Source organism: Pseudorasbora parva, chromosome 12 (genome assembly GCF_024679245.1).
Source record: "Pseudorasbora parva isolate DD20220531a chromosome 12, ASM2467924v1, whole genome shotgun sequence".
Lineage (NCBI taxonomy): Eukaryota > Metazoa > Chordata > Actinopteri > Cypriniformes > Gobionidae > Pseudorasbora > Pseudorasbora parva.
The window spans coordinates 3,290,068-3,303,319 of NC_090183.1; the positions used below are offsets into that span (position 1 = coordinate 3,290,068).

Sequence of the window (13,252 nt, forward strand, 5' to 3'; positions counted from 1 at the left end):
TAACATGCATATACATATCAGTCGTCACTCAATATCTGCCAGTAATATGTCTTAGTAAGATTATATTTAAATGCTTAGTTTTATGATGGGGTAAGAAAAGGGGTAAGAAAAATAATCTTGTTTTGGATTGAAATCCTGTTTCTTGTTTCTGTCCCAAACAGAAATAAGATTATTTTTTGTCCCCATTTGGCAGATAATGTTGCTTGTTTTAAGCAAAATGACACTAAATGTTAATTTTTAGAAAACAAGAGCACATATTTTACTTATCTATTATACAGCTCTGGAAAAAAAATTAAGATAGCAATTAACAGTGATTTCTCAAGTCTTGATTACAATTTTTTTATATTTGGACTGAAGTCAAGAAACAAATACCAAAGAAGAGGATTTTTTTGCAGTGTAGTCAAATCTTTTGATAATTTAAAATATAATAGGTCTTGGTAATGTGCCTTTGTTGACTACATTTTATTAATAGTCAAATCTTTTGATAATTTAAAATACAATAGGTCTTTGTAATGTGCCTTTGTTGACTACATTTTATTAATAAACTACAACAAAATATATTTCCATTGTCCTGTTGCTTAGCTCTCAGTCACATACCTGAAGCTTATTCATTATGCAGCTCATTATGCATTCCTTTGTGTCTCAGGTGTGATAGCCCTATATATTCGTGATCATTCACGCAAGCTCAATCTTCGCAAGCAACAGTTTGAATCAAAAACTCTAGGCAACCACTTGTGACCGTATATCTATTGTGTTTTTTGAGATCTTATTTTAATTTTTTTGTTTTTGTTTTTTTCAAAACCCATGCATAAACATGCATAAACATTATTCTCTCAAAAATACAAGCATGTACATACATGTTTCTCACATATTACGGTAGCGCAGTTAGTGTTGAATACAGTGTATTACATTTTACCATTAATGTGTTTATAAGCAACTGAAAAAAAGCAGAAATGTCAGAGCATATCAAAACTTCCAAAGGGCCCCGAATCAGCTCAGACTCCTGAGGGTTAAAGCTCTGTAGTTTTAAAAACATGCAATGATGATTTAAAGATGATCAAATAAACCTTCCTCAAAAGCCTGATGATCATATTTGATACTCATGATTTCCCCAGAAAATAAAATAAAATAAGTGTTCATCTTGAAATATTACTAACAATATAAAATGTAGCCTTACTTTTAAGGATAGCATGCACTTGATCAGAGTTTCTAACCGTCTCTTTCTTTTCAGTCTCTAGACTTTGAGAACAAGCGCAGTCATAATGTGGTCGTAGAGGCTGTAAACAAACACGTGGACCCCCGTTTCGTGGATCTTGGGACTTTCCGGGACCAAACCATTGTGAGGGTCAGCGTGTTGGATGTGGACGAGCCTCCCATCTTCATCCCTCCGACCGGCACCATCATGGAGGTTCAGGAAGATGCTCGGTTGGGCGCGATGGTTGGGATTGTGACTGCAAAAGATCCGGATATGGATGACGTCCCTGTCAGGTACACTGGAAATAAAGCATACATCTGAATTTACACATGTAGGAGATGTTCTTCCATCATTTAGGGTATGGTTTGTTTTGGAAATATGTCACGTTAGGAACTAAAATGGGTTGTAAATGCTTTATGGAGAGACTTGAACACTCTAATGTTGTTTGTTAATGTATAAATCACAATAAGAAACACTGCAGCCTGAAATATTTAGCAGTAATTTGCCCAGACATTTGTAGAAAAAATGTTGCAGGGGCAGAACTTTGTTGCACAACTCTGCAGCTATAGATCTTCCAGGGCTTTTGAATTTAAATACATCATTAAGCTTGGCAGCCACGATGCTTTATCAGCTATTTTATCACAATGCACAACTTCAGTGACTGTGAGCCTCAATGAGATAAAGTGAAAAGGCATACCAGTCTGTTTTTGTGTGTTTTTGTGTGTGTGTGTTTACACCCTGGCCACAGTCCACTTCTTCTTAGTTTAGACAAGAATCAATTTCCTTCATTGAGGAGCCTATTACTGGAGATATACCGAGTCACAGGAGCGTAACAAAGTGTGGCTCTCGGAATGTGCCGGCCGGAGGCTTTTCCCATTACACTGTGGGCACCTTGGCACGCAGTTATCAACCTGCCATCCTTCTTTACAAACCTACACACACACACACACAGTCCAGAGAAGCTTCTTTACCTCGAGGCCTTGGAAAGCATGTCAAATGTCTGCTCATTCACAAAAACTTTCTGTCTGCTGTTGTGTAGTCTTGCGTTTCCAGAACTGTGACTCGAGGCATAAAGTCTGGTCCACATCACTGTTTATTCTGGCTGAGAAACACACACTTATGCGGGAAAAGACGGTGTGACTGGCGTATAAAGAGATGGGACAAAGTTTTCATATGCCTTTAATGGGCAGGTTTATCTGGAACGGGGGGATTTTTTTATTTAGAAATTGAGTATAGAAACATTGTAAAAATAAATACATAGGGACGCATAAAATTATATATATAAATATATATTTAATATCGGCTATCAAAGAATAAAAACTATTTTTCTGCATTGATTGTTATTAAAAAATAATCGTGCATTTAATCATAATCATTTTCCCTTTATATTTAGATTTTTACTCACACTATGAACTATAATTTGTGTTCTACTGAAGAAAAAAACACATAAACATTGTTTTAAATGTACAGGTCACTTAATTTATTAATATTCGTGACATATCCACTGAAATCGATGCCGGGTCCAGTTCCAGTGGTGGTCGTTCTGTCTTGTTTCAGCACACATTAAGACCTGCTTTTTCTATATATTGTGAAACTAACCTTTGTGGCAATGATCACTTGCTCCCTGCTGGACTGATGAAGAAAGCTGTATGCTGTAACTTACGTAAAACCAGTCAATTAGCGTTTGTTTCTATTTTTGTATATTTATCAGATGGTCAGTGAACAGACTGCAGGTGGTCAGAAGTCATGCTGTCTGAGTTCCCATCATCAAAGATGCCCGCCCTGCATTTTGGTCATGCAATTCGACATTCTGATAGAGCTCTTTATTCTCCAGGGCCATCAGCGCACAGAAATATGATTTACTCATTGCCGCAGCTCAAAGGTGACGCACAAGGGAAGTAAAAGGCTTTGGCTGGCCGTATAGTCTCTCTGGCACACATACACATAGCCTTTGCAAATTACCTCCATTAAAAATGCATGAGGCTGCGCTCAAAGTGCTCCAGGTGTTATAAAGCACAGCGCAGTGGCAAGCAACTCGGCTGGTTGGCTGGCGCACATCTGCGTATGGCATGGAGCCTGTGCCCATCGGTACCACTTTAATCATCTCCATTGGACTCAGCTAGCAAACAGAGGCTTTGCCCAGAGCCCCATCACTCTCTCTTGTGCCCAAACCACCCAATACCAGCGGGACACGGGGTGGACCGACCCTCAGAAAGAGCTGTACCTGCTGGAAAAACACACTCCTGCTATTTGGACAGGAAATATTTGTTTGTTTTTCTTCGGCTGTGGCTTTTTATGAGCTCCAAGAGGGACATTCGTACTTCACTGCAAAAATGATTTTCTTGCTTAGTATTTTTGTCTTGTTTTTCAGTACAAATATCTGAACATTATTAAATCAAGATACATTTACTTGAGAAGCAAAAGGACTTAAGATATTAAGTCTTGTTTTCTGAAGAAAAAAATATGTATAAAAGTGACTATATATATATATATATATGAGAAATTGAACTGTTACTAATAATCCTTTAGGTGAGTGTGTATATATATATATATATATATATATATATATATATATATATATATATATATATATATATACACACTCACCTAAAGGATTATTAGTAACAGTTCAATTTCTCATTAATGCAATTATCTAATCAACCAATCACATGGCAGTTGCTCTACTGCATTTAGGGCTGTGGTCCTGGTCAAGACAATCTCCTGAACTCCAAACTGAATGTCAGAATGGGAAAGAAAGGTGATTTAAGCAATTTTGAGCGTGGCATGGTTGTTGGTGCCAGATGGGCCGGTCTGAGTATTTCACAATCTGCTCAGCTACTGGGATTTTCACACACAACCATTTCTAGGGTTTACAAAGTATGGTGTGAAAAGGGAAAAACATCCAGTATGCGGCAGTCCTGTGGGCGAAAATGCCTTGTTGATGCTCGAGGTCAGAGGAGAATGGGCCGACTGATTCAAGCTGATAGAAGAGCAACTTTGACTGAAATAACCACTCGTTACATCCGAGGTATGCAGCAAAGCATTTGTGAAGCCACAACACACACAACCTTGAGGCGGATGGGCTACAACAGCAGAAGACCCCACCGGGTACCACTCATCTCCACTACAAATAGGAAAAAGAGGCGACAATTTGCAAGAGCTCACCAAAATTGGACAGTTGAAGACTGGAAAAATGTTGCCTGGTCTGATGAGTCTCGATTTCTGTTTAGACATTCAGATGGTAGAGTCAGAATTTGGCGTAAACAGAATGAGAACATGGATCCATCATGCCTTGTTCCCACTGTGCAGGCTGGTGGTGGTGGTGTAATGGTGTGGGGGATGTTTTCTTGGCACACTTTAGGCCCGTTAGTGCCAATTGGGCATCGTTTAAATGCCACGGCCTACCTGAGCATTGTTTCTGACCATGTCCACCCCTTTATGACCACCATGTACCCATCCTCTGATGCAAGGTAATGCACCATGTCACAAAGCTCCAATCATTTCAAATTGGTTTCTAGAACATGACAATGAGTTGACTGTACTAAAATGGCCGCCACAGTCACCAGATCTCAACCCAGTAGAGCATCTTTGGGATGTGGAGGAACGGGAGCTTCGTGCCCTGGATGTGCATCCCACAAATCTCCATCAACTGTAAGATGCTATCCTATCAATATGGGCCAACATTTCTAAAGAATGCTTTCAGCAGCTTGTTGAATCAATGCCACGTAGAATTAAGGCAGTTCTGAAGGTGAAAGGGGGTCAAACACAGAATTAGTGTGTGTTCCTAATAATCCTTTAGGTGAGTGTATATATTTATATTTTCTTATTTGACACTGTAGTAAGGTAGTTTACATTTGATACATTTTTAAAAGAAGACGTAATATCTTAAGTCATTTTGCTTCTCAAATGTATCTTGATTGAAAGATGTTTAGATATTAGCACCGAAAAACAAAATACAAATACAAAGCAAATATATATATATACATGTTTTCGAATGTAGCCATAAATTATTGCATGCAGAAGTTGAACAACTTAAGGACTTTTTTTAAATCAACCAGCACTGGACTTGTGCTTTCATGACAATTAAAAGTCAATAAGAATGATGTAGTTGAAAAATCTCTTCCACAGTCTAAATTCAGACTCCACCTCGACTTTAATAGGTTCTTTTCTGCCATCTCCCTTTGGGCACTTAAACTTTTTCCAGAGAGCTGCCTTAACCTATTGGCACAGAGTAATAAGCGCAAGGTAAAATAAGAAGTGAATTAATTTGTATAAATTTGTATTCCATATAAAGTCTAAAACTGCAGAAGATGACATTAAACCCTCAAGGGTCTTAAAAAATGGAGTGAGCACCGCGAGTCAGAAGGAAAAATGTGAAAAACTTCATTGAGTTTTGTCGCCTCATCATTCTGTCAGGGGTGTTTATATTCTGGATGGAATGGTTTATCAAAGCACTGTATGAAATATTAATCATTTGTTTGGAGGGGGAAATTGAAGTACTGACTCTAGTTTGTCCTAACAATTTACAATTAGAAGGTAAAAGGATAGTTAACCCAATGAAAATGCTATTAATTGCTCATCCTCATGCCGTTCCAAACCCGTAAGACTTTCGTTCATCATCCGAAATGAAGATTTAAAAAAAATGAAATGTCTTTCTGTCCCACATTCACAGCTACACAACTACCACTTTGGCACATTAAAAGGTTCATGAGATCATACAACTAATCCATAAGATTTGAGCGGTTTAGTCCAAATTTTCTGAAGACACATTATCACTTTATAGCTTAGTTTCACAGACAGGGCATGGATTAGGCCTTAGTTCAATTAGGACATAAAAAAAAAAACCTTACTGGTGTATATCTTGAGACAGAACAATATTTTACAATATGTCAGCACAACAGCTCAAATATGCATTTTAGTTGGGGACTAGACTTAAGCCTTGTCTGTACAACTGGGGGTAAATGATAAATATATTTAAACTTGTATTCACATAAAAACATTGATCAGTGATAATAAGCAGAAGTTCAGCTGAGCCTGCTTAACGAACGAGAACAAACCTCATTGGTTCTTGAGAAGCTTAAACGTGCTGCGTAACACGAGAATGAACCTCATTGGTTCTTGAGAAGCTTAAACGTGCTGCGTAACACGAGAATGAACCTCATTGGTTCTTGAGGAGCTCAATCGTGCTGCGTAACACGAGAATGAACCTCATTGGTTCTTGAGGAGCTCAAACGTGCTGCGTAACACGAGAATGAACCTCATTGGTTCTTGAGGAGCTCAAACGTGCTGCGTAACACGAGAATGAACCTCATTGGTTCTCTCTGAAGCTCAAACGTGCTGCGTAACACCAGAATGAACCTCATTGGTTGTTGAGGAGCTCAAACGTGCTGCGTAACACGAGAATGAACCTCATTGGTTCTTGAGGAGCTCAGACGTGCTGCGTAACACGAGAATGAACCTCATTGGTTCTTGAGGAGCTCAAACGTGCTGCGTAACACGAGAATGAACGTCATTGGTCCTTGAGGAGCTCAAACGTGCTGCGTAACACGAGAATGAACCTCATTGGTTCTCTCTGAAGCTCAAACGTGCTGCGTAACACGAGAATGAACCTCATTGGTTCTTGAGGAGCTCAAACGTGCTGCGTAACACGAGAATGAACCTCATTGGTTCTTGCTGAAGCTCAAACGTGCTGCGTAACACGAGAATGAACCTCATTGGTTCTTGCTGAAGCTCAAACGTGCTGCGTAACACGAGAATGAACCTCATTGGTTCTTGAGAAGCTCAAACGTGCTCCTCAACACAAGAATGAACCTCATTGGTTCTTGAGGAGCTCAAACGTGCTGCGTAACACCAGAATGAACCTCATTGGTTCTTGAGGAGCTCAAACGTGCTGCGTAACACGAGAATGAACCTCATTGGTTCTTGAGGAGCTCAAACGTGCTGCCAAACACGAGAATGAACCTCATTGGTTCTTGAGGAGCTCAAACGTGCTGCGTAACACGAGAATGAACCTCATTGGTTCTTGAGGAGCTCAATCGTGCTGCGTAACACGAGAATGAACCTCATTGGTTCTTGAGGAGCTCAAACATGCTGCGTAACACAAGAATGAACCTCATTGGTTCTTGAGGAGCTCAAACGTGCTGCGAAACACGAGAATGAACCTCATTGGTTCTTGAGGAGCTCAAACGTGCTGCGAAACACGAGAATGAACCTCATTGGTTCTCTCTGAAGCTCAATCGTGCTGCGTAACATGAGAATGAACCTCACTTTTCACACGTCGTGCACATTCTTGAGCTTCCGTTTACCACCACTGTCTTACGGGATTGAGACGACATGCAATTATGCATTCTATGTGCCATTTTAGTTCAAATCCACCTCAAATTCAGAAACTGAAGTGGAATTTAAAAGACATTATTATTAAATTCCCCAAGTTCATTCTCTGTGTTGTCACGAGGGGTTCTAAAGTGAACATTAGCACCAAATGTCTTTTTCAATTTTGATCAATATTCTCTTTTAGGTCGACAACTATTATGGCAGAGCAACCGTTTGTAAGAGTATCTTGCTGAGCAAGTTGTTAAACTGTTGACATTTTTATAACAGCTACCTGAATAATAACACATTTGGTTAAATGGCATTTGGAGAGAAGTGTGTGTGGGTGACATGGTTTTAGGACCTGTTTTGTAACATCTTTTAATTGTAGTATGTAATTATGTATGATGTAAAAGTGGATGGTGACAGGAGCTGTCAGGGACATAAAAGCTCCATCAAAGTATCCAAATAGACCTTTGCCCTATTAAGCATTCACAATGACATTCATGTGCAATTTCCTCTTTTCCCTGTTATTCTTTTTCTATGGTGTTGAGTTTTGGTGTTGGTTTGAGCTGTTGCCAAAAAAAAGTTATTAGTTGCAGGGGGCTGGAAGTCCAGATTTTTTAGCTTAAAGCTTCTGTTTACTTTCTTTTCCTTTTAGTACTTGATTTTTTATTTTATTTTATTTTTATTTTTATGGAAATAGTATTGGAAAAAAAAACGATTTTGAGTGGATGTCTCTTTAAACCGACATTTGTCCTTTATGCCCAGGTTCTCCATAGACCGAAGCACAGACCAGGAGCAGATCTTTAACATCGATCCCGTAACAGGAGCTATCACTCTGGGAAAGATCCTGGACCGCGAGACTGCCGGCTGGCACAACATCACGGTTACGGCGGTGGAAGCAGGTACGCTTCACTTCTTCAATCGCAAATTGCTGTCCATCCTAAATTCTGTCTACCTAATTCAGAGGAATAATTCCCTTTAAAGTCAGAACAGAGGGATGGCTTTCAGTTTAATATGACGTTTGCCGAAGTATGATCCCAGTTAACACCGTGTCCTAACTACAGGCGATGCCGCGACACGCGATAAAAGGCATCTTTTCCATGTTAATTTGAGTTTTTGTCCTAACCACGACGGCGACACGCGATGAATCTATTTTAGAAACGGTTTCTATTTTTGTGCGATGCCGCGGCTGGAACAACAATACAAAACATGCAATGTTACTCTCAGCTCAGGTGGTGTTTATGTGCTTTATTTAATGTGAAAAGTGTGTAATGTTACTTTGAATATCATTTAGCGCTCCCAGCTTTGTCATACTAAAAGCAGCAACCGATAATTCACCTCAGATCTTGAAATTAAACACATTCAAACAAAAGCGTTCAAACTGTGGATATTCTACAACAAACAAGTATATTCTATGACAATGAATGCTTTAGTTACTCAGTATGTATTTTAGTAGTTTAAATTGGGTAATATTTGTGAATTTGATAATGTAGACTTATTCTTTCCTTGTGAGTGCCGTCAAGATTAAAGCTTGGAACGTCCTCTGCAAGAACAAAGAAATTTGTTCGTTTTCTCAAGGTGGCAAGAACAAGAACAAAGTTCATTCAGGCAGTACAGTCCATACTTCATGAGAAAAGCATGTGCCGATCATCTGCCTTTCTCCACATTGACCATGCCCACTTTAAATGTCTGACCAATCACACAATAGTTCTCGGACACCCACAAGAAAAAAGTACCGCTCAGGCAATGTGTCGAGAACAAGCTGCGAGAACTCCCAAACCAGGGCTGTGAGAACAAAATTACGTCATTTTGTATTCGCAGCCCTGGGAGCGAGAACTTTTTTCTCTGTTCTTGCGGACTATGTTGCAGCCTTAATCTCTGGTGCCATGCACTTGTCGCTAGAGCTCCGCCCACACGCTGTTCTGATTGGTTGGGATTTTTGATTGATTTGTTGCATCTCATAGTCGCGTTGCGTCACGTCTGGTGTGGACAGACAAGTCGCTGGAATCTTATCGCGTCGCGTGTACTTAGGACACGGTGTAACAGGGAACCTTCTCAGAACTTTAGCTAGCATTCTGGCAACAGTCTTTTAAAGTGATGAACAAACGTTCTTGCAGTTACGTTAATAGAATGTTAATTTAAATGTTACCATTTCAGAATGTTCATGCCCAACATTCAAAAGTAACTTATAATGTTTGAAGAATCACAAAATGGAATGTTCACCCAAAAATGAAAATTTTGTCATTATTGTTCTAAACCTGTATGAATTTATGTCTTCTGCTGCATAAAGAAGATATGTTGAATAATGTCGGTAACCAAATGTTGATGAGCCCCATTGACTTTTTTTTTTCATACTAGAAATTCAAACAGGGTATATAAATTATGACAGAATTTTAAACTTCTTAGTGAACAACTCCTTTAAAATTTGCGTAACCAATTAAAATTTTTCTTTCTTTTTCAAAACATAAAAAAACAGTACATAAATAACCTCAGTGATTGTTTTTGCATGATAAATTGATTGGTTTACTGTCTGAGGGTCTGAATGTCATTGCATCAGATAGCATGGAATAAGATAATATAATAACATGCAAGTGTCATGTATTGTAAATGATGATACAAAATACAGACACTTGATATAATGAGATGGTATTCTTGCATCTGTGAGTGTCCAAATAGTCAAATATCCAAGTTGTCACTTAATGCACTTAAATTTTAAGGCAGCACAAAAACGTTTTTATTTAATTTAATTTTTTACAGTAAACATCCATCATCTTTTCTCTTCCAGATCTATTAGCTGGGGTGACATGCCTCTTTTGTGAACATTAACCCTCATATTTTAACATTCAGATCCCATTTTTGGAGTTTGTCTCGAGACATTTGGTTGCCCTGTCAGTTGTGTCACATCTTGGGTTTTAAGTTTGCCTCAGTAAAGTTTAGAGGAAACGCTTCAGTCCCAATCTCAGACACAAATACCAGGGTTTTGCTGCTAAATAAAGTCTTTTTTTCTTCCGAAAATAGAGAAAAGTACCATTATCGAAGTCACAGGCTTAATCACAATTGCCACAGATTTTCAGCCTGTGCTTGTTCACTGCAAAATACATGGAATCAGAGTCTGTGGGCAACGAGGCATTGAGTGGCCAGTTTGGAAACACTTTGTATAATTCCCTCGTACATTCGTATTTTAAAATTTCACACTCCACTCGAGAACGTAATGAGTGTTCATTGAAGAGTTACGTCTGCAGATCGATGTGTGGAGAACGTTTCACGCGCCATTGCCGGTGATATTAGTAAATATGATATTTCAGACAAAATCTTGGAAGACCTTGTGGCTCTGTCATGCGCAGAAACGGCTGTTCAATATGCCTCAGTTGGCTGGAAATAAATACAATTTCAATCTTTTCAAGGCCGTCAGTTTAGTCCGACTAAAGCAGGCGTTGAAAATGCGTCTGCACACCGACGAGTACACGTGCGCCGCACTTGCACGGTAAAAGTTGACTTGAGGAGAGGACGTGTTCTTTTCTGTCCAGAGGGAGTTATCAGGTCATTTTCTTTCTGAAGTCTTGGCACGACGCTTCCAGACTGGAGTTTTACTGTCAGAAAGTCTGGCAGACCGCTCGCTCGCCGCAGAATCCTATCTGCTGAAGAAGAGTGACATATAATTTCTGTGCGTTTGATAGGGTGAATGATATCAAACTGCAGACAGGGTCTCTCTCTCTCTCTCTCTTACTCTCTATGTCTTTTTCAGGTGATAAATAGAGGAAAAAACCATTATGTCTTGCCCTTAGGGTAAAGAGATACTATGAACACAGTTGTGTCTTTATCTCGACAGAAAGGACATTTGGTGTGGAGAGTGAAAAATAACTGCACTGCACTCTTCCTGGATTTTTTAACAATTTCATTGCTCCTGCTCTCACATTTGCACTTTTTCGGCCATGAAAAATACAGAGAGGTTTATTTGTAACCAAAAATGACACTTCTGTAATCACAACTCTTTGCTTTCATTTCAAAGCAGGACACAACAGTAGCTTCAGTTGATTTCACTGCTTCTCTGGTGGCTTTGCTTCACATTTTGCATTGGACATCAGTGGAGGCGCAGTATGGCTCATCGTACAAACGTAACGGAAGATATGAATGCGTTCATGCTCTCAGTAATTCACGACTAAAATACTGTGAAGCTGGATTTGGTGAGCAGCATAGAAGGATAAAAAATAAGTTTTTCTTACACTGTTGGCAACTTGTGCTAATTATGAAACTTGTGTTAGATTTATGATTAAAACAATACCAAAAAAATCCAATAGGGTGAGAATGATGTTATGATCTTAAATTAACTTAATTTTCTGAAAACACATCTTAATATAATTTTGATTGAAAAATGTATTAAAAAATATTTGTTTTCTTTTGCAATTGTGGTTGGGCATGATGCATCATGTTTATTTGCAATTATATTATTATATTATTTAGTCTCTAAAAAATGCTGGGTTGTTTTAACCCAATGTTGGGTCAAATATGGACTAACCCAGTGATTGGGTTGTTTTAATCCCACGGTTGGGTTAAATATTTGCTAAAGACAACCCAATCGCTGGGTTAAAACAACCCAACTGCTGGGTTAGTCCATATTTGACCCAACATTGGGTTGTTTTTTACTCAGAATTTTTTGTTTATTTATTTTAAAATAATAACAAAATGAATGCATCTATCTATTGATCATCTATCTAATCCAAGCAATTGATCTCCTATGACATATAGCGTTTCTCCTTTGGAAATACAGTGCCTTCAGTTTTAATGCGTGCGTTTCTTGTTCTGTATACTGTCCGTGAGGAGTCAGATGAAGTTCAACGGCATGATTCACTTCATCATTTCATCCACAGCGATGACCCGAGCTCAGAGATGTTTATTGCGTCTGACAACCATTGTCTGAAAGGCCATGACACACTGAAAATAAATCTGCAGTGTTTTCACTATTGAAGTTACATTTAGTCCGTTTTGTACTATTTTAGATTACTCAAGCTCATGCAGACTAAAGATTCACTTATTGCTTTTATGCCAAATAGTTGCTCTTGGATGCGCCTCTCATGTCTTCTGGCGTGGGTTGAGGACAGAGATATTGTTTTGTCAATTTGCACAACATTTGAAGCTCATTAGGCACGGTTAGTGCAACCGGGAGAGCTGATAAAACAAGACGAGTGTAATTTCATATTTAGGCCATAGGTCTGCAGTCTTTGTCAGTTATACTAATTCAGTGCCAACTAGCACTCAGGGAAGGTTGCGTCTGCTGCGAGTCAACTCCCACTAGAGCTGATATGAGTCAGAAATGCACCAAAGGCAATCTGAACTTTTATCTTTATTTTCTTCAGTTTTTTAAGACAAACATTTGACTGGATATGATTCATGAAAAAGATTGTTTAGGCATTCTTTAAATATGTTTTCTTACAATGTGCAGAAAATCTGATGTATATCTTGCTCTCACAGTGACATTTTGAAAACACAATTTTTTTTAATAAATATGCTCTTGCTCTCATTTCAACCGGCTTTAATGAAAGACTAAGGCACCATGTTTTTTGCGGTGAGATGCGCCTTTTTACCAGTTTTCTATTGGCAGTGAGCGTTTTGTGTGCTGTTTATGCGCCTTGTGTTTTAGCTGCCTGCTGCGCCTTGCGTTTCTCTAGGAGCGCTTAGAGAATGCAGAGTTTTCATTCAGTTTAAAACAGCACCGGGTAAGTTTTCAACCTTCATAATATATTT

General features: G+C 38.8%; 1 protein-coding gene across 2 annotated transcripts in view; it reads left to right on the forward strand.

Annotated features, from left to right (window-relative positions):
* Positions 1-13,252, forward strand: part of LOC137093828 (cadherin-22-like) — a 247,716-nt gene that overhangs the window by 173,850 nt on the left and 60,614 nt on the right. For both annotated transcript variants that reach the window (XM_067458760.1, XM_067458761.1), the window contains 2 exons: positions 1,232-1,488; positions 8,276-8,412. In XM_067458760.1, the coding sequence (XP_067314861.1) occupies positions 1,232-1,488; positions 8,276-8,412 (394 nt within the window). The remainder of the gene's footprint in view (positions 1-1,231; positions 1,489-8,275; positions 8,413-13,252) is intronic.